We start from the raw sequence: 19,301 nt of genomic DNA, 5'->3' as shown, positions 1-19,301 counted from the left end.
GTATGATAATTAAGGTGGGCCATTTCCTGCACAAATCCAGGTTCTCTCACCCCCTCACCCTCCTCCAAAAACCTACAAACACCTACAAGAGCTCTATCAAATACAGGTCCCCCCCCCCCCTTTTTTTTTTTTTCCCAAAAACCACACACACACAAACTCACTCTCCTGCTGCGGAATCACCTGATCAACATCCTCTACAGCAAACAGGGAAAGATTAAGAATGAGCTCTCAAAAATGGATACTCTCATAAAAAACCAACCTTCCACACAAACTTCCTCGTGGCTGGATTTTACTAAAACTAGACAAGCCATTTACAACACACACTTTGCTTCTCTACAAAAGAAAAAGGACCCTAAACTTTCTAAACTACTACATGCTACAAGGGGCCACAGCAATGGTTCCCTCAACCCACCCAGCAATATTGTTAACCTGTCCAACTGCATATCCAACAATTTCCATCCCACCATCAACCTCAGCCTGGTCCAGTCCACACAAGAGATCCACTTCCTGGATACTACAGTGCTAATAAACAATGGTCACATAAACACCACCCTATACCGGAAACCTACTGACCGCTATTCCTACCTACATGCCTCCAGCTTTCACCCTGACCACACCACACGATCCATCGTCTACAGCCAAGCTCTGCGATACAAGCGCATTTGCTCCAACCCCTCAGACAGAGACAAACACCTACAAGATCTCTGTCAAGTTTTCTTACAACTACAATACCCGCCTGCGAAAGTGAAGAAACAGATTGATAGAGCCAGAAGAATTCCCAGAAGTCACCTGCTACAGGACAGGCCTAACAAAGAAAATAACAGAACGCCACTAGCCGTCACCTTCAGCCCCCAACTAAAACCCCTCCAACGCATTATTAAGGATCTACAACCTATCCTGAAGGATGACCCAACACTCTCACAAATCTTGGGAGACAGGCCAGTCCTTGTCTACAGACAGCCCCCCAACCTGAAGCGAATACTCACCAGCAACAACATACCACACAACAGAACCACTAACCCAGGAACTTATCCTTGCAACAAAGCCCGTTGCCAACTGTGCCCACATATCTATTCAGGGGACACCATCACAGGGCCTAATAACATCAGCCACACTATCAGAGGCTCGTTCACCTGCACATCCACCAATGTGATCTATGCCATCATGTGCCAGCAATGCCCCTCTGCCATGTACATTGGTCAAACTGGACAATCTCTACGTAAAAGAATAAATGGACACAAATCAGATGTCAAGAATTATAACATTCATAAACCAGTCGGAGAACACTTCAATCTCTCTGGTCACACAATCAGAGACATGAAGGTCGCTATCTTATAACAAAAAAACTTCAAATCCAGAGTCCAGCGAGAAACTGCTGAATTGGAATTCATTTGCAAATTGGATACTATTAATTTAGGCTTAAATAGAGACTGGGAGTGGCTAAGTTATTATGCAAGGTAGCCTATTTCCCCTTGTTTTTTCCTACCCCCCCCCCCAGACGTTCTGGTTAAACTTGGATTTATGCTGGAAATGGCCCACCTTGATTGTCATGCACATTGTGGGGAGAGTGGTCAGTTTGGATGAGCTATTGCCAGCAGGAGAGTGAGTTTGTGTGTGTGTGGGGCGGGGGGGTGAGAAAACCTGGATTTGTGCTGGAAATGGCCCACCTTGATTATCATGCACGTTGTAAGGAGAGTGGTCACTTTGGATAGGCTATTACCAGCAGGAGAGTGAGTTTGTGTGTGTATGGGGGTGGGGGGCTGAGAAAACCTGGATTTGTGCTGGAAATGGCCCACCTTGATTTTCATGCACGTTGTAAGGAGAGTGGTCACTTTGGATAGGCTATTACCAGCAGGAGAGTGAGTTTGTGTGTGTGGTTTTTGGAGGGGGGTGAGGGGGTGAGAGAACCTGGATTTGTGCAGGAAATGGCCCACCTTGATTATCATACACATTGTGAAGGGAGTGGTCACTTTGGATGGGCTATTACCAGCAGGAGAGTGAATTTGTGTGTGGGGGGGTGGAGGGTGAGAAAACCTGGATTTGTACTGGAAATGGCCCAACTTGATGATCACTTTAGATAAGCTATTACCAGCAGGACAGTGGGGTGGGAGGAGGTATCGTTTCATGATCTCTGTGTGTATATAAAGTCTGCTGCAGTTTCCACGGCATGCATCCGATGAAGTGAGCTGTAGCTCACGAAAGCTCATGCTCAAATAAATTGGTTAGTCTCTAAGGTGCCACAAGTCCTCCTTTTCTTTTTGCGAATACAGACTAACACGGCTGTTACTCTGAAACCTGTTACCCAGACAGGCCACCAGGAGTCACTGTTGCTCCATCAGAAATACCCACTGCCCCACCTCCTGGGGAAAGGCAGCCAATCAGAGCTGCTGCAGGTGACAGGCAGCTCTCTCCCCCTCCCCTCAGGAGGCAGAGGAGTGTTTGGGTAGGGGAGGGGGAGAGGGGACAAGACCACCCCCCCAGAACTGCGGGAGGAGCAGCAGTGGGACTTGGGGGGCAGAGCCGATGTGGGGCTCGGGATGTGCAATTAATGGCTGGTCTCGGGGAGAGGCAGACGTGGGGCTGGGAAGGGGGCATAAAATTAATTATCACGTGGGGGTCTGGGGAGAAGCTAGAAGCTCCTTTCTATCCAGCAGCCACGAGAGCCAGAGTCACTACTCTGTACATCGGGGAGAGCCAGGCACAGTCCTTGTCTCTGACACACACACCGGGGCAGGGGAAGTTCAGAAATCAAAACCCACAGTGTCAACTTTTCAAAAATATCTCATGATTCTTGGCCCAAACTTGTGGGTTTTGTAAAAAAAATCTCATGATGTTTTGGGTCTGACTGGCAATTTCTGAACATTCGGGGCTGGTGTCCTGCTCCCAGCACCTGGGATCCCCACACTGCAGCTCTCACAGCTGGTCCCAGGATTGGTAGCGACACGTGGGATGGTGCCAGGCCCTGGAAGCTGGTTCCCAGGATGGGCAAGGAGCCACCGGGCAGTCATGGTTCAGCCCGTCCTGCTGACTGACTCCTTCCCATGATGCAGTGCTCTGCACGTGGGAATTACCCCAAAGCCCCTGCTCCTGGTGATGGTGCTGGGCTCTAAGGGTCTGGTCTCGTCTGGAGTCCCAGAACGCACTGGCTGGCGGGGGGACACTGTACCTCTGTGTCCGTGCTGCTGAGTGCGAGCTGTGCCAGGCACAAGGCAGGGAACGAGCTGTTCCAGCCAGCTCGGAGCTGAGCCTGGTCCCTCGCTGGGGCAGATGCTCTGGGAGGGGAGGACTCAGCCCAGCCTCGCTGCACACAGCAGGGACGCATTCGGCCACACCACACTCACGAGATGCATGATTCCCACAGGATTCTCCAACCCCCCCGGCATCCAGCAGCTCCCCTTGTTCACCCGGGGGGGGGGGGGGAGATGGAGAAATCCTCTTTGTTCCTGACGGGGGGCTGCTGTGCCCTGCACACGTCTGGAAATCTGACCCTTGGAACTGACCCTGCTCCATTTTGCACCATCCTGCAGCCTGTCAGCCTCGGAGCAGCAGTGACACCTGGTGGCTAGTTGGGGGGATGCACAGAGCATATTTCCCTTGGAGCAGCAGTGGCTGGTGGGAATATGCCCCTGCTCTTCCTCCAGGTTTCCTGATGTCCAGATGCCTCCAGCCACCTCTCTCCTAAAGCCAGCAGGAACAGGGCTCTTGCCCTACAGCCCTCACAAGATCCCCAAGGACAGCAAATGTGAAGGAGGACAAAGGGCTGCAGGGCTTTGTCTTGGCCCATCTGGGAGCCATTCCTGGGGAAGCCTCATGGTGCAGAGCCCAGCTTCTCTGGGCTGAGCTGACTCTGTGTCTGCAGAGGAAAGGGCAAGTGAGACGTGATCGGCTGTGGAAGCTCCGGTTCCCATGGGACCTGCTTTGCTGGAGACGAGTTTTTTATTACAGGAGGTGGAGAAAGTGACTAGGGGAGAGGCTGTTCGGGGTTTGATTCTGACAAACAGGGAGGAACTGGTTGAGAATCTGAAGGTGGAAGGCAGCTTGGGTGAAGGTGACCATGAAATGATAAGAGTTCATGATTCTGTAACCAGGTGGAGTCGGCACCAACAAGGGCTGGGCTCAAAAACCAGGAGGCCCTCTAAACAACACAGCACAGAACCAGCTCAAGACCCCACCCAGTGATCTGGGAAAATTAAACACCACCCCTGGGTGCATCTAAGAGACAGTACTTCCCCACTCACGAGCACTGAGCCTGCGTACAGCAGAGAAACCTTTTAATAAAAAAGGGAGTGGAACCTGGCATTAATTTGGGAAAACACCATAACCATGATTCAAACACATCTGACCATGAGCAAAACTCCTGCCTCGGAGTCCAACATTGTGCGTGTCCCCACTAAGCGCACTAAGTCGGTGGAGTGCGTCCACAGTTCTGTAGCTAGCATCGACTTTCGGAGCGTTGCACTGTGGGTAGCTGTCCCACAGTTCCCGCAGTCTCCACCACCCATTGGAATTCTGGGTTAAGCTCCCAATGCCTGATGGGGCAAAAAACATTGTCACGGGTGGTTTCGGGTACATGTCGTCCGTCACCCCTCCTGCCTTGAAAGCAACGGCAGACAATCGTTTTGCGCCTTTTTTCCAGGCAGGCGCCATACTGCTTTCAGCAGACAGTGCAGTAGGGCTGCAAACCGTCATCATCGAATGACCGCTTCTGCTGGCACTCTGCTCTCCTGGTGGTCCCGGAGGGCCGCTTCTGCTGCAGCTCTGCTCGGCTGCTCTTGTCTCGCCATGCCACGGCAAGCCTGCAGCCCGCTCAGCTGTTGCGTCCTGGCAGCAGACGGTGCAGTACGTCTGCAAAACTGGTCATCCAACCACCGCTTCCCCTGCAACTCTGCTCTCCTGCAGATGCCATACCACGGCAAGCGTGGAGCCCGCTCAGATCACCGCGGCAGTTATGAGCGTTGTAAACACCTCGCGCGTTATCCTACAGTATGTGCAGAACCTGCAAAAGAAGGCGAGGAGGCAACGGCAGCGCAGTGATGAGAGGGATGAGGACACGGACACAGACTTCTCAAAGCATGGGCCCCGGCAATTTGGCCGTCCTGGTGGCAATGGGTCAGGCTCATGCCATGGAATGCCAATTCTGGGCCCGGGAAATAAGCACAGACTGGTGGGACCGCATAGTGTTCATAGAATATCAGGGTTGGAAGGGACCTCAGGAGGTCATCTAGTCCAACCCCCTGCTCAAAGCAGGACCAATCCCCAATTAAATCATCCCAGCCAGGGCTTTGTCAAGCCTGACCTTAAAAACTTATAAGGAAGGAGATTCCACCACCTCCCTAGGTAACGCATTCCAGTGTTTCACCATCCTCCTAGTGAAAAAGTTTTTCCTAATATCCAACCTAAACCTCCCCCACTGCAACTTGAGACCATTACTCCTCATTCTGTCATCTGCTACCATTGAGAACAGTCTAGATCCATCCTCTTTGGAACCCCCTTTCAGGTAGTTGAAAGCAGCTATCAAATCCCCCCTCACTCTTCTCTTCCGCAGACTAAACAATCCCAGTTCCCTCAGCTTCTCCTCATAACTCATGTGTTCCAGTCCCCTAATCATTTTTGTTGCCCTCCGCTGGACTCTCTCCAATTTGTCCACATCCCTTCTATAGAGGGGGGCCCAAAACTGGATGCAATACTCCAGATGTGGCCACACCAGTGCCAAACAGAGATGAATAATCACGTCCCTCGATCTACTGGCAATGCTCCTACTAATGCAGCTCAATATGGCGTTTGCCTTCTTGGCAACAAGGGCACACCATACAACAGAATCTCATAACTTCATATGCACTGAAGATATACATATTTAGATGGAACAGTGACTTTCAGCCGATCGTAACCTTTTCCCTGACACCTCACATGGCGTGCTTTGTATGCAATATCACCGTTATATACAGATGATGAATATGGGGGGGGGGGTCACAGGAGCCCCCCCAAGGTATAGAATGTCACACTGGGTTTGATTCCTGGGCCCTCTCTCAGGTTTCCCTTTCCCTGCTGGCACTGGTTTAATTTCAATCCTATTCTGTTACAATCACATTGTTATTAAAAAAAGAAAAGGAGTACTCGTGGCACCTTAGAGACTAACCAATTTATTTGAGCATGAGCTTTCGTGAGCTACAGCTCACTTCATCGGATGCATGCCGTGGAAACTGCAGCAGACTTTATTTATACACAGAGAATATGAAACAATACCTCCTCCCACCCCACTGTCCTGCTGGTAATAGCTTATCTAAAGTGATCATTAGGTTGGGCCATTTCCAGCACAAATCCAGGTTTTCTCACCCTCCACCCCCCCACACAAATTCACTCTCCTGCTGAATTGAGTGATGACAGTCCCACAGCCCAGCTGGTCAGGACAGCTACAGGGAGGCTGGAATCTACAGTGAGCTACAGGGGGGCCCCTTGTGTGATTTGAGAACAACCACCTCCCCCTGTCGCTCATTGTCTCTACTGCTGCCATTCCAGCTCCAGGTGTTCACACTGTACTCCGGCGCGGTGGGGAACACAAGGTCTGTGTCAGTTCTTGCTGCTGCCCATTGGATAATAATTCCTGAAATGGACAGAAGAGAGCGACAAAGGGAAAAACTAAATGAAATGAAAATGTCAATCCATTTCGGCAAAGAAAAAGTCCAAGTTAAGCCAAACAAGGCAACAAAATAACAATGAAATTTAAACAATCCAAAGGCGTCAATGCAGGACACTGGATTCAGAGTCCAGAGTGCTACCCATGAGGCCATGGGACTGCCCTGTCCCACCGAACACCTGTGAGGAGCAGATCTGGGTTGGGAAAACTTTGTGTTTCAGTCACTGATTCGTTCTGTGTTTCTGTCTTGCTCTGTCTCTCTCTCGGCCCCTCTGTATTTCTCTCCCCCCCGAGTTCCCCTCTTGCTCCCCCCGGCCCCTCGTCTCCGGCACTCGCCCCCCGGCACTCAGGCACAGCCAGAGTTCCCATGGTCCGCACAGGCTGCTGTGTCAGTGAGGATGTGACCCTGCTCATCATCCATCCCCAGGGGGGAAACGACCCTTTCTAGGGAACATCTCTGCCTCCTCCCCAAATTATCCAGGGAGGGAGCTTCAGGCAGAGACCCACACAGGGCGATTTCAGCCCAGAGGCAAATCTGGAAGCACAGAGAAGAGACCTTCCCATTCCCCAACTCTCAGGAGGTGGCCAAGGCGTACTAGTGAGTGTTTTATGGGACTGCGAGATGAAGACTCACCAAGAACTATTAAGGTATTTATGAAATCCCCAGCGCTTATCTGTCCCTGTCATGAGCTACAAATAGCTCAAGGACTGGGCTGCAAACAGCACCTGCCCCTCCCGCACGGCCCGTGGCAACACTTTTACAACAGGACAAGGAAATATGGAAATATTTTCCAGGCTTAAATTCAGCCAGAGCTGCCTGGAGCAGAGCTCCGGTAAATATTCTCAAACACACCCCCTACCCCACCCCCCCGGAGGGGTTTGTGACGTTGCCCTCTATATGATTTTATCAAAATATGCTAATGAGTGTGAATATACTGTAACTGGAGTGTGCTTCATGCAAAAGGTCTCTTGCAAGGTATCATTACAAAGCTTATAATCTACTGAGTGTGGTCATCGCATTTGTATAAATGTGTCCCTCTTGGATCTGAAACTTGAAATATAACTCTGAGGTCCTAGTGTAGTTAAGCAAAGTGTGGGCCATTAATGCGGGGAGGGATAGCTCAGTGGTTTGAGCATTGGCCTGCTAAACCCAGGGTTGTGAGTTCAATCCTTGAGGGAGCCATTTGGGATTGATCCTGCTTTGAGCAGGGGGTTGGACTAGATGACCTCCTGAGGTCCCTTCCAACCTGGTATTCTATGATTCTATGAATGGTGGTTTGGAATCTTGATGGCTCCCATCGACTAGGACAATTGACTATACATGGCTCCGTTTACTTGTAAATCTTCCTGTATACCTGTGTGCTGGCAAGTGAGTAATGAAGTCTTACAGTGACATGTGATCATGTCACCTGAACTGGCATCCATCTTTAACCTGGTACTTTTCCATTTAGAAGCAGGGGTGGGACCGCAGAGAGGGACAAAGAATTCCCGCCTTATGCAAAAGCTATATAAGGGGGTGGAACAGAACAGAGGGGGTTGCAGTCATGAGAAATCCCCTAGCTACCCCCTGACCTGGAGCAAGGGCTGTACCAGGTAAAGGATTGTGCCCAGACTGGGAAGGCGTCCAGTCTGTGAAAGAAGCTGATTGAAACATCTGAGGGTGAGATTTTATCTGTATTCAGTTTTCTTACTGTATTAGGCTTAGACTTGTGTGTTTTATTTTATTTTGCTTGGTAATTCACTTTGTTCTGTCTATTACTTGGAACCACTTAAATCCTACTTTCTATACTTAATAAAATCACTTTTTACTTATTAATTAACCCAGGGTAAGTATTCATACCTGGGGGTGGGGGTGGGGGAAAAACTGCTGTTCCTCTCTCTCTATCAGTGTTACAGAGGGCAATCAATTTATGAGTTTACCCTGTATAAGCTTTATACAGGGTAAAACGGATTTATTTGGGGTTTGGACCCCATTGTGAGTTGGGTATCTGAGTGCTGGAGACAGGAGCACTTCTTAAGCTGTTTTCAGTTAAGCCTGCAGCTTTTGGGGGGACGTGGTTCAGACCTGGGTCTTTGTTTGTAGCAGGCTGGCGTGTCTGGCACAACCAGGCAGGGCACTGAAGTCCCACGCTGGCAGGGAACACAGGTTCAGAGGTAGTTTCCGCACATCAGGTGGCAGCCCCCAAGGGGGTTTCTGTGACCCAACCTGTCCCCGTGTTATAGAATCATAGAATCATAGAATATCAGGGTTGGAAGGGACCCCAGAAGGTCATCTAGTCCAACCCCCTGCTCAAAGCAGGACCAATTCCCAGTTAAATCATCCCAGCCAGGGCTTTGTCAAGCCTGACCTTAAAAACCTCTAAGGAAGGAGATTCTACCACCTCCCTCGGTAAATTACAGAGAATGTTGGAGCGGGGAGGGCATGCGGGGGGGGGCACTCCGGGAAATACTCCATACGAATTTAAGCCCTGCTTTGGGCCCAATTCTGGGAGCTGCTGAACACGCACAAATCAAAACGGAGCCACAGCTCAGCCTCTCCTTGGATCTGGGCCTCAGTGCAGAATAACAGACGCTGCCCTGAAATCTGAAACGGACACCTTATAACTGATGGAATTGTATTTGCCTCCTTGCTGCTGGGCCATTGACAATAAGAGGAACAGCCCAGTGCAGCTGGCACCCTGAGAGGGAAAACACCTATTGTGTTTAACAAATCCGTTTAGTCTCATCTGGGGCCCACACACTAAAATTCTTTAGTCACAATCCTGTGGTATCACCTAGTGTCACTACCGGGCAGAGTTAAGGGTTTTTTGAGTGCCTTAAATGTACATTTCCATGCCCTGTCAGGATAGGATTGCTCTGAAATGTAACCTTAACTCTGAATTTCCTGGGGTTTAAGGCTTTTGCTGAGTGATAATCACAAACATTCTACTGCTGTATTTTACCCTCAGACACTGATATCTGCTTCTCACCGTAACCCCATCTTCATGTAGTTCCTGTCTGATCTCTGTTAAGGTATTTGAATGTGAGATTCACCCCAGGCACTGAGAGCTCAAATCCAACCCAGAGGAGAAATCTGACATAAAAATAGCTGCCATTTTGCTCCAATCTGCCCCATCAAAGGTGGGGAAGGTTATTTTGTGGAAATGTAATCTGAACACAGCAGAATATTTGAAAGACGCTGAAACAATTCTTTTGAAAAGAAAATAAATTACACAAGCAAATGCTCGTGATTAGAGGTGGAAGAGTAGGTCGGAACAGGGGGAGAGGGGAGGGGAGAGGGACTTCTGTGAGGGGGACATGGGGGTGAGTGGCAAGGAGATTGGTGGGAATAGGGGCCCTTGGAGGAGCACATGCAAGGATCCACTTTAGGCTGCCAGACCCCATCTCTTTTGGGCAGAGACTTACATCTCACTCTCTCCTGACCAGGAAATCTGTAAGGCTGCACGGTTGCCTGCCTACACTGTGATATGCAGCATCTGCACTTTGCTTTCTCTCCACAAGCACTGCCTGCAGTTATAAGTTAACACCCAGCTCTTTATAAGCAAGCCCATTTATTCTTAAGATGACAGCATTACAGAGAACACACTAAAAACAATAAAAGATGCAACACACATGCTAAAAAACTTACGAGCAATCACCCCAAATCCAACCTTGGGCTCTGGTACGTGTCAGTCCTTCAAACCCCAAAACTGGTAACCCCATGGTTACAAGTTCACAACTGTGTCAGAACAGAGACTAAGCAGATCAGCCTGGGTCTTTGATCTCCAGCCTCTGGGCTCAGCTGATCAGCAGACAATCATCCTCTCCTTAAGGCATAGCTTCATAATGCTGGGTTTTTGCATAACTGGAGTTGGGACATTTGCACAAACCTTTCTCTAGGGATTCCCCAGGAAATCCAGTTTACATTTATTGTCCCAAAAGTTAATTCCTGTCTGGCACATTTTCAATGTAGTCCTTTGAACACCCAGGTCTCACATCTGTCACATCTCCTCCCTAGAGAATTTACGCACAATCCTGGTCCACAAGAATACGTAAACCATGTGTAGGAGAGAAAGACAGCCTGGAGCACAGGGCCTGATGAAAGATCTGAGTCCTGAACCATAGTCAGCAAAGTCAGGCCATACCAGGAATCAAAGTCAGGCCACGGATTAAAAGAGATGCTTAAAAGTTCACCGTCCGATGCATGATCTTGGTAAAGGTATTACTAGAGTTGCTAAAACACAGGCACTCCTAAGAAGCAACAGATACTGGGCATGGGTGTGAACAGTTAAACATACTTCAAAAGATTAGCCCAGGAGCATCCTGACCTAACACCAGATAAGCGGGTTTGACAGAAACGATGAACAGGGATGTTTTGCCTGAGACACCTGGAGCACGATACAAGGGGAGGTAACAAGCAGATGTCATGAAAACGCGTAAATTGTTTGTCTCAGTCTATAAATGTCGGTGTACCTCGCCTTAACCCTTTGTGTGGCCTTGGGGACAGCAGACTCCTGCTGCTGACTGAGCCGATCCTTGCCAATAGGCACTCATGTGTTAGTGTGCCTGTAACCACAGAGTCAGGGCAGTAGTATTGGGCCTTGTGGGCAAAAAACCTGGCTAAGTGCCTTCGTCACCAAACTGTGCCTGTGGTCATTCTTTATGAATAACATTGAGGTCTGCCAAATTAGCAAGCCACATTCTATCCTCGTGTTAAAAACATTGGAGTTCCAGGAACAGAAACACTGAGCAGCTGTAATAGCTCAAAGCAGCCCCTGAACAGTGTTACTTGGCAATAACATTCCAGCCCTCAGCACTTATAGAATCATAGAATCATAGAATATCAGGGTTGGAAGGGACCCCAGAAGGTCATCTAGTCCAACCCCCTGCTCAAAGCAGGACCAATTCCCAGTTAAATCATCCCAGCCAGGGCTTTGTCAAGCCTGACCTTAAAAACCTCTAAGGAAGGAGATTCTACCACCTCCCTAGGTAACGCATTCCAGTGTTTCACCACCCTCTTAGTGAAAAAGTTTTTCCTAATATCCAATCTAAACCTCCCCCACTGCAACTTGAGACCATTACTCCGCGTTCTGTCATCTGCTACCATTGAGAACAGTCTAGAGCCATCCTCTTTGGAACCCCCTTTCAGGTAGTTGAAAGCAGCTATCAAATCCCCCCTCATTCTTCTCTTCTGCAGGCTAAACAATCCCAGCTCCCTCAGCCTCTCCTCATAACTCATGTGTTCCAGTCCCCTAATCATTTTTGTTGCCCTTCGCTGGACTCTCTCCAATTTATCCACATCCTTCTTGAAGTGTGGGGCCCAAAACTGGACACAGTACTCCAGATGAGGCCTCACCAATGTCGAATAGAGGGGAACGATCACGTCCCTCGATCTGCTCGCTATGCCCCTACTTATACATCCCAAAATGCCATTGGCCTTCTTGGCAACAAGGGCACACTGCTGACTCATATCCAGCTTCTCGTCCACTGTCACCCCTAGGTCCTTTTCTGCAGAACTGCTGCCTAGCCATTCGGTCCCTAGTCTGTAGCTGTGCATTGGGTTCTTCCGTCCTAAGTGCAGGACTTAACAGCACTGGTGATCCTGACCTCTGATACAATAAGTGACAAGCTGACTGTTGTAGGGGTTGCGATCTAACATGACAGAAGACGATGAAGGGAGGGGATTAGGGGATTTCCTAGCTCAAATCCCCACAAAGTTTGATCAGTTTTGGATGTGCTGGGTAACTAAAAAAACCCAGTCCATATGAGTTTAAAATCCAAAGTGGGGAAGAAACATAGACCGGAATCGCTAAGGCCAGGGCAGAGACTGTAGCCTTGAAAAATAATAAGTAAGAAATGTACAATATTGCAAACTCTGGCCATCAGGCCTGTTTAATGGTTAAGACAACATGCCACAAAATTGACAGGGTAAGTAACAGGAACAAACAAACAAAAAAGAATTAAAAGACACAAGAGCATCAACAGAGCCCTGGAAAGTTCCCGCTCTCCTAGCTGGGCAGCAAGCAGTCCCAAGATATATGTTACAGTGGTCACAGGAACAGAATAGAAAATTGGAAACAGCAGTAGAAAATCTGCAATAAAAAAGTGACATCCCCTGTTATAAATCTTGTTGGGCAACAACAGGCTTCCAGTGCTGATATCATGTCTGAAGAATGGGGACAGAAATGGAAAATGATGGCCCAAGCAAAAATTTAAAAATGGAACATGGAAGGATTGGAATGGGTCCTGCAATGCAGACATTCGGAATCACAAAGTGGCCAGGAGGGAGAAGTAGCAAACAACATTTTCACCAGCCTGGTAAATCAGATGAAGGAGAAAACGGTCCGGTTAACAGAGCACCTTAAGAGACAGCTGCAGGTAGACTGCAGGGGAGCGGATAAAAAAGAATTTCAAAGTGAAAAACCAAGAGTGAGTGTGTTAACACCTAGAACTGTTACATTAACACAGGGAGTTGCCCAGAAACAGTTAACTGCAGCAGAGAATCCATTTGGCACGCAGACAAAAGCAACAAACACTGGGACTCTGTCTACACTACAGATCTTACAGCGGCCCAGCAGTGAGGTCTCCCATGTAGCCACTCAGTGCTGGCAGGTGAGCTGTCTCCCCCTGACATAATTAAACCACCCCTAACAAAAACCTGGCTGGGATGATTTAGTGGGTGTTGGTCCTGCGTTGAGCAGGGGTTGGACTAGATGACCTCCTGAGGTCTCTTCCAACCCTAATCTTCTGTGAGTCTTGAATGCCATGGCCACCAGGGTTGACAGAGCGGAACAATCCAGCCAATCAGTGAGAAAGCCAGGAGGAGGCAAAAGGGTGTGAAACCACAAAGCAGCTTTCAAATTCCTCTGTGGAAAGGCTCAGGCCCTGCTATGTGCAAATGGTAGAGAGACCCAGGGACAGCACTCTCCCATCCCATTAAGGGAGGCTGCCCAGGGCTACAAGGTAGAAAATCCCCATGGTCCAGTGCCATGTTTTCGACATGTGAATTTGAATAACAGTGTGATTTTCTTGTTCTTTGTCAGTCCTTTACATTATTCATGCAACCACCATATTATGCAGCGACGATAGTCTGGCTCAGGTACAGGCCACTCTTGGTCCCACTGAGCACTTGCTCGAGCCTCCTGGGCACTTGCTCATTCACAAGAGCTGTTTTCTCTTTTTACAGCTGCTTTTCAAGCTGTGAGCTTTCTAATGAAAAGCCAGGATTTGTAGAGAAGAGGCAGGAAAGAGCTGGTCAGAGCAAGGGAAAGCTGCTTTGTGAAAGACTTCAAAATGTCAACGCTGAGTTTATTTTGCAGAGTTCCAAATACACCCAATTTCTTGTTTTCATGACATTTCCACCACAATTTTCATTGACGTTCTATCAAAATGGTTGTCAAAGCTTTTCTATCAGGAAAAAAATGATTTTTTGAGTGGGGACATGGGTACAATTTCTAGAACAGAGTTGATCAAAATGGACATGAAAGAAAATCGTGATACTGCTGACAATTTTTCAGAATTTTTTTTTTTTTAAAAGTCTGTTCTTCAAAACAAACAAAAAGCTTTTCATTCTTAAACAAGTCAACAGCGTCTCTGTGGAGACAACGATCTGATCAGGCACTTGAGCATGGGATTCACAAAGGTATTTAGACAACTAACTACCATGGATTTCAATGGAGGCTCAGCGCCTAAATCCCTTTGTGAATCCCACCCAGAGTAACCTGCCAGTTCAACACATACTGCAAGCAACTGCTCCTATGAACATAGGCGGACAACCATTGAATTACGTAGTGAATCATCCTGGCCTAATTTGTCAAAAGTGACTGCTGGTTTTAGCTGACACTCGCTGTGTTCATGTCAAGGGGGATGTTGGCCCCTTACTGAAACATGGTGGGGTTTTTTGGTTGGCTCTCTTCCAATCCCAAGAGACATGGGAAGCGCCGAGAAAGGGTCTGGGTCCCGAGACGGACAGATCCCCAGGGTCACTGGGGAGAGGCTAGCACTCCCTTGGAAATGTGTGAGACATGCAAGATCTGCCCAGCAATCCTGAGAGATTTGGTCCCTGTGTGCTGGCCTGTGCAGGATTCACCTCGGGGAGACATTCCTAGGGTGGGGTGGGGGTGAATACTGGGCTGTGAGGGTGGCCAGAGAGTCTGTGCGTTGGAAGGGATGGATCAGCCCGAATCCTGAAGGAAGCAGGAGGGATCCATCTGGATCATGGGGCATTTATGTTACCGGTGGACTCGTTCCAGCTCCGCAAACAGCATGAGTCAGTCCTGAGCAGGGAGACGCCCAGTTGCTGCTGCAAGCAGGGTGGATTTCTGAGCTCGGGAAAGTGAAAATAACCCAGTAGCAGTGTCCAGAGGGAGCCATGGCCGCAGAGAACCCCGTGGACCGTCTCCAGGATGAAGCTAGCTGCCCCATCTGTGGGAAGTATTTTAAAGACCCAGTGGTTATAGACTGTGGGCACAGTTTCTGCCGAGCCTGCATCAACCAGTGCTGGGAGGGTCAGGATACAAGCTTCTCCTGTCCTCAGTGCAGAGAAACCACTCAGCAGAGAAACCTGAGGCCAAACCGGCCCCTGGCGAATGTCCTCGAACTAGCCAAACGGCTCAGTCTACAGGTGATGAAGGATGCAGGAGGGGAGAGCGCGTGTGGCGAGCACCGGGAGCCTCTCAAACTGTTCTGTGAAGAGGACCAAACCCTGATCTGCGTGGTGTGCGACAGATCCCGGGCTCACAGAGCTCACACAGCAGTTCCCATAGAGGAGGCTGCCCAGGAGTACAAGGTAGGGAAGCACTGGCCGGTCTAATTCATTCAAATTGAATTTTAATAACAGGGTAATTTCAACCCAATTTACGGGTCAGACGCAATCTCTCTCCCTGACAGCTTTTGCTGTAACTGCACCCTTATGCGCTGTAAAGCCAAGAGGCTGGATGTGGGCAACGTTTCTTTGACACCATTTCCAAACCACTTCCCACTGGGGAAATAAGGCAACTTCCCCCTCAAATGAACCAGCGAAAGGATCCAAGAGGTTTAAGTCACAGAAGTTGCAGGCCGATCTCCGTCAGCATGTTGTCCTCAGATCGGAACAGGGGAAGTTACAAGCTGCTATTTTTATAACGGATGTGTATTGTCGTCTGCATTATCGCGGTTCTTTGCGTCCCAGCAGCCTCTCCAGACCCCAAACAAGACCTGACCTTGACTGCGCTGGGCCCCGCACAAAACACAGCGAGGGACAATCCCTGCCCTAAGCAGTTTAAAGCTAACCAGACAAGACAGCCAAGAATGGGAGGGGAAACAGAAGCAGGGACTTGCCCAGGGTCACCGGCAGAGCTGTGAACAGAACCCAGCTTTCCCCAGGCCCAAACCAGGGCCCTAATCACAAGGCCGTGCTGCCTCCCCAGCAGCCGTAAGCAGTGACAAAGTGCAGCCATTAAGAGGGAAAAGACTCCTTGCTAAAGGCTCCAGGCCCAGCAGGGAGATGAAGTTTCCCACTGGGATTCTACGTTCCCATGTTGCCCCATGAGTGATTACACTCAGCTGCCGGCCGTACTAGAGGAGATCGCAGTGCTAAACATTGTGTGGACCCCAAGTAACTGGCATTCACACAGAAAGGGGGTCCAGACAGCTCCCCAGAGGCCACTGCGAATGAAAGGGTTTGGGACACCATAGACCAACTTCTCACAACACAAATCACCACGGCCAGTGGGCTTTGCCCTAGTGCTTAGACCAGTCCAATCCCCAGGGGTTCAGGGCTGAAATTCAGAGGGAGCTGAGCTCCTGTGAGCATCCAAGACCGTATTTCTAATCCTGGTGGCTTCTGGGGTTTGTATCACACTTTGTTAGTTAAACTGTCTAAAAAAATTGATTTTTGATTCACCACCCTGTGACTCCAGCTTTCTCCACTGGTTTAAGTCAGGTCAAATAATTCTAAACTGCCCGAATATAAAACACTCCCAGTCTCCATGAATGAGAATTCATTTCCTTGGTGTCCCTCATGTCATAAACCTAGTAAGGCCGTGTAGCAAGGTTGAGACTCACTGGCACAGCACCTCCTGCTGGTCATTTTGGGAATTAGCTCTTGTCCAGCCCAGAACACCCTCAGCGGGACAGTGGCTCACCTGCCTGAAGACCCCCATGTCTCTCCTGGACCCCAGTACCCCTTTACCTCAGGGTTCTGCCCCAGCAGTAACCCACAGTCTGGGTCTCCCCTCCCAGGGGAACCCCCAACCCTCTAAACCCACCTTGCCTCAGTGGCTACTGCCAGCCATCATCTAGCCCCGCTCACTGGGGCAGACCGTAGTCTGTAATAGCTACTCATCATTGGCAGTGGGGTAGGACCAGCTGCCTCTGCCTATCCCCGGGCTGCCCCTCTGCATCCCCAGTAGGCTTTGCACAAGGCCTGCAGTCGGGGGAGTTACCAGGCTGGAACTGGCCGTGGCCAGCCTCAGGTACCCTTCTCTCCAGAGCTAGAGAGAAACTACCTCAGTACCTGGCTCACCTCCCTTTTATAGGGCCAGGTGTGGCCTGATTGGGGCATGGCCTCAGCTGTGGCTGCTTCCCCAATCAGCCTAGCCTTTCACAGGAGCGAGTGCCCCGCTACAGGCCGACAGTCACCGACTGAGTACTGGGTGGAAAACACCCACTACACACATGCTCTCAACCCTCGGAATGGAACCAGCCAACTTATTTCGGTTTCTCCAGGGAAAGATTCAGGCCCATTTGGAGACTCTGAGGGAAGAGAGAGAGAAGCTGCTGGGATTTAAAGTGACTGGCGAGGGGAAAAGCCAGGAGTACCTGGTAGGTGCCCGCTGCTATTAACCCCGCAGGGACTTGCGATGGGAGGTATGTTTGTAGGCCTATTGCTCTGTGGCCTTGGGGAATGCGGGCTAGTGTGTGTTGCTCCATGACCATGGATTGCTGTGTTGGATTCCTGTGTGTGCACTCACATACACAGGGCCTGAGAAGTCCTTTCCCAGGATCAGGACCGTCTCATATGCCTCAGACTCTAAGCTCCCATTCCAAATTAATGAGTTAATGAGTTAATTTTCTAGCCCTTGTGGCTTTCATAAATCTCCCCCCCCAGCTGAACTGACTAGACCTCAGGCAGGCTGTCTGCCGCCTGCAGGCATTTCTCGTATTGTTGAATTGTTTCATTCTTTTTTCTCCCCTGGCATCTCTGTTAATGTAGGGCTGAGTCCTGCCTCCTGCTGCTCTGGATCAGGATTGACTTAGGCCTCTGATAACACACTGTCCTGCCCATGTCAGACATAGGTGCAGGAAGTAGGGGTGCAGAGGGTGCTGCAGCACCCCCAGGCTTTGCGCCCCACACCGGGGTCCCGGCCACCAGCCCGAGCCCGGGGGCCCTGCTGCCACCCGGGATCCCGGCCGCCGGCCCCGTGCCTGGAGCTCTGCAGCCGCCCCCAGCTGTGGTCCCAACCTGGGGCAGTGAGGGGCTCAAACAGGGACAAGGGGGGGCGCAGCTCAACACCCCCACCCTAGAAATAGTTCCAGCGCCACTGATGTCATAGAATCATAGAATATCAGGGTTGGAAGGGACCTCAGGAGGTCATCTAGCCCAACCCCCTGCTCGAAGCAGGACCAATCCCCAATTAAATCATCCCAGCCAGGGCTTTGTCAAGCCTGACCTTAAAAACCTCTAAGGAAGGAGATTCTATCACCTCCCTAGGTAACGCATTCCAGTGTTTCACCACCCTCCTAGTGAAAAAGTTTTTCCTAATATCCAATCTAAACCTCCCCCACTGCAACTTGAGACCATTACTCCTTGTCCTGTCCTCTTCCACCACTGAGAATAGTCTAGAACCATCCTCTCTGGAACCACCTCTCAGGTAGTTGAAAGCAGCTATCAAATCCCCCCTCATTCTTCTCTTCTGCAGACTAAACAATCCCAGTTCCCTCAGCCTCTCCTCATAAGTCATGTGTTCCAGACCCCTAATCATTTTTGTTGCCCTTCACTGGACTCTTTCCAATTTATCCACATCCTTCTTGTAGTGTGGGGCCCAAAACTGGACACAGTACTCCAGATGAGGCCTCACCAATGTCGAATAGAGGGGGACGATCACGTCCCTCGATCTGCTCGCTATGCCCCTACTTATACATCCCAAAATGCCATTGGCCTTCTTAGCAACAAGGGCACACTGCTGACTCATATCCAGCTTCTCGTCCACTGTCACCCCTAGGTCCTTTTCCGCAGAACTGCTGCCTAGCCATTCGGTCCCTAGTCTGTAGCTGTGCATTGGGTTCTTCCGTCCTAAGTGCAGGACCCTGCACTTATCCTTATTGAACCTCATCAGATTTCTTTTGGCCCAATCCTCCAATTTGTCTAGGTCCCTCTGTATCCTATCCCTGCCCTCCAGCATATCTACCACTCCTCCCAGTTTAGTATCATCCGCAAATTTGCTGAGAGTGCAATCCACACCATCCTCCAGATCATTTATCAAGATATTGAACAAAACCGGCCCCAGGACCGACCCCTGGGGCACTCCACTTGACACCGGCTGCCAACTAGACATGAAGCCATTGATCACTACCCGTTGAGCCCGACAATCTAGCCAACTTTCTACCCACCTTATAGTGCATTCATCCAGCCCATACTTCTTTAACTTGCTGACAAGAATACTGTGGGAGACCGTGTCAAAAGCTTTGCTAAAGTCAAGATACAATA

The 19,301-nt window shown here is 49.7% G+C and overlaps 1 protein-coding gene and 1 long non-coding RNA gene across 4 annotated transcripts in view; one reads left to right on the top strand and one right to left on the bottom strand.

Moving 5' to 3' along the window:
* Positions 1-6,236: 6,236 nt before the first annotated feature.
* Positions 6,237-19,301, bottom strand: part of LOC311512562 — a 16,176-nt gene continuing 3,111 nt past the window's right edge. The window contains exon 3 of the long non-coding RNA XR_014709473.1: positions 6,237-6,601. This is a non-coding gene — a long non-coding RNA (uncharacterized lncRNA). The remainder of the gene's footprint in view (positions 6,602-19,301) is intronic.
* Positions 14,957-19,301, top strand: part of LOC311512560 (zinc finger protein RFP-like) — a 26,586-nt gene continuing 22,241 nt past the window's right edge. For 2 of the 3 annotated variants that reach the window (XM_084613835.1, XM_084613833.1), the window contains exons 1-2: positions 14,957-15,401; positions 17,321-17,416. In XM_084613835.1, coding sequence (XP_084469961.1) covers positions 14,985-15,401; positions 17,321-17,416 — 513 coding nt within the window. In that variant the 5' untranslated portion in view covers positions 14,957-14,984. The remainder of the gene's footprint in view (positions 15,402-17,320; positions 17,417-19,301) is intronic. The other variant, XM_084613834.1, reaches the window with a different exon arrangement.

Source organism: Lepidochelys olivacea, assembly GCF_965140295.1.
Source record: "Lepidochelys olivacea isolate rLepOli2 genome assembly, chromosome: 24".
Lineage (NCBI taxonomy): Eukaryota > Metazoa > Chordata > Testudines > Cheloniidae > Lepidochelys > Lepidochelys olivacea.
Note: the sequence above shows the minus strand (reverse complement) of the source record. Positions and strands in the feature narration are given on the sequence as shown.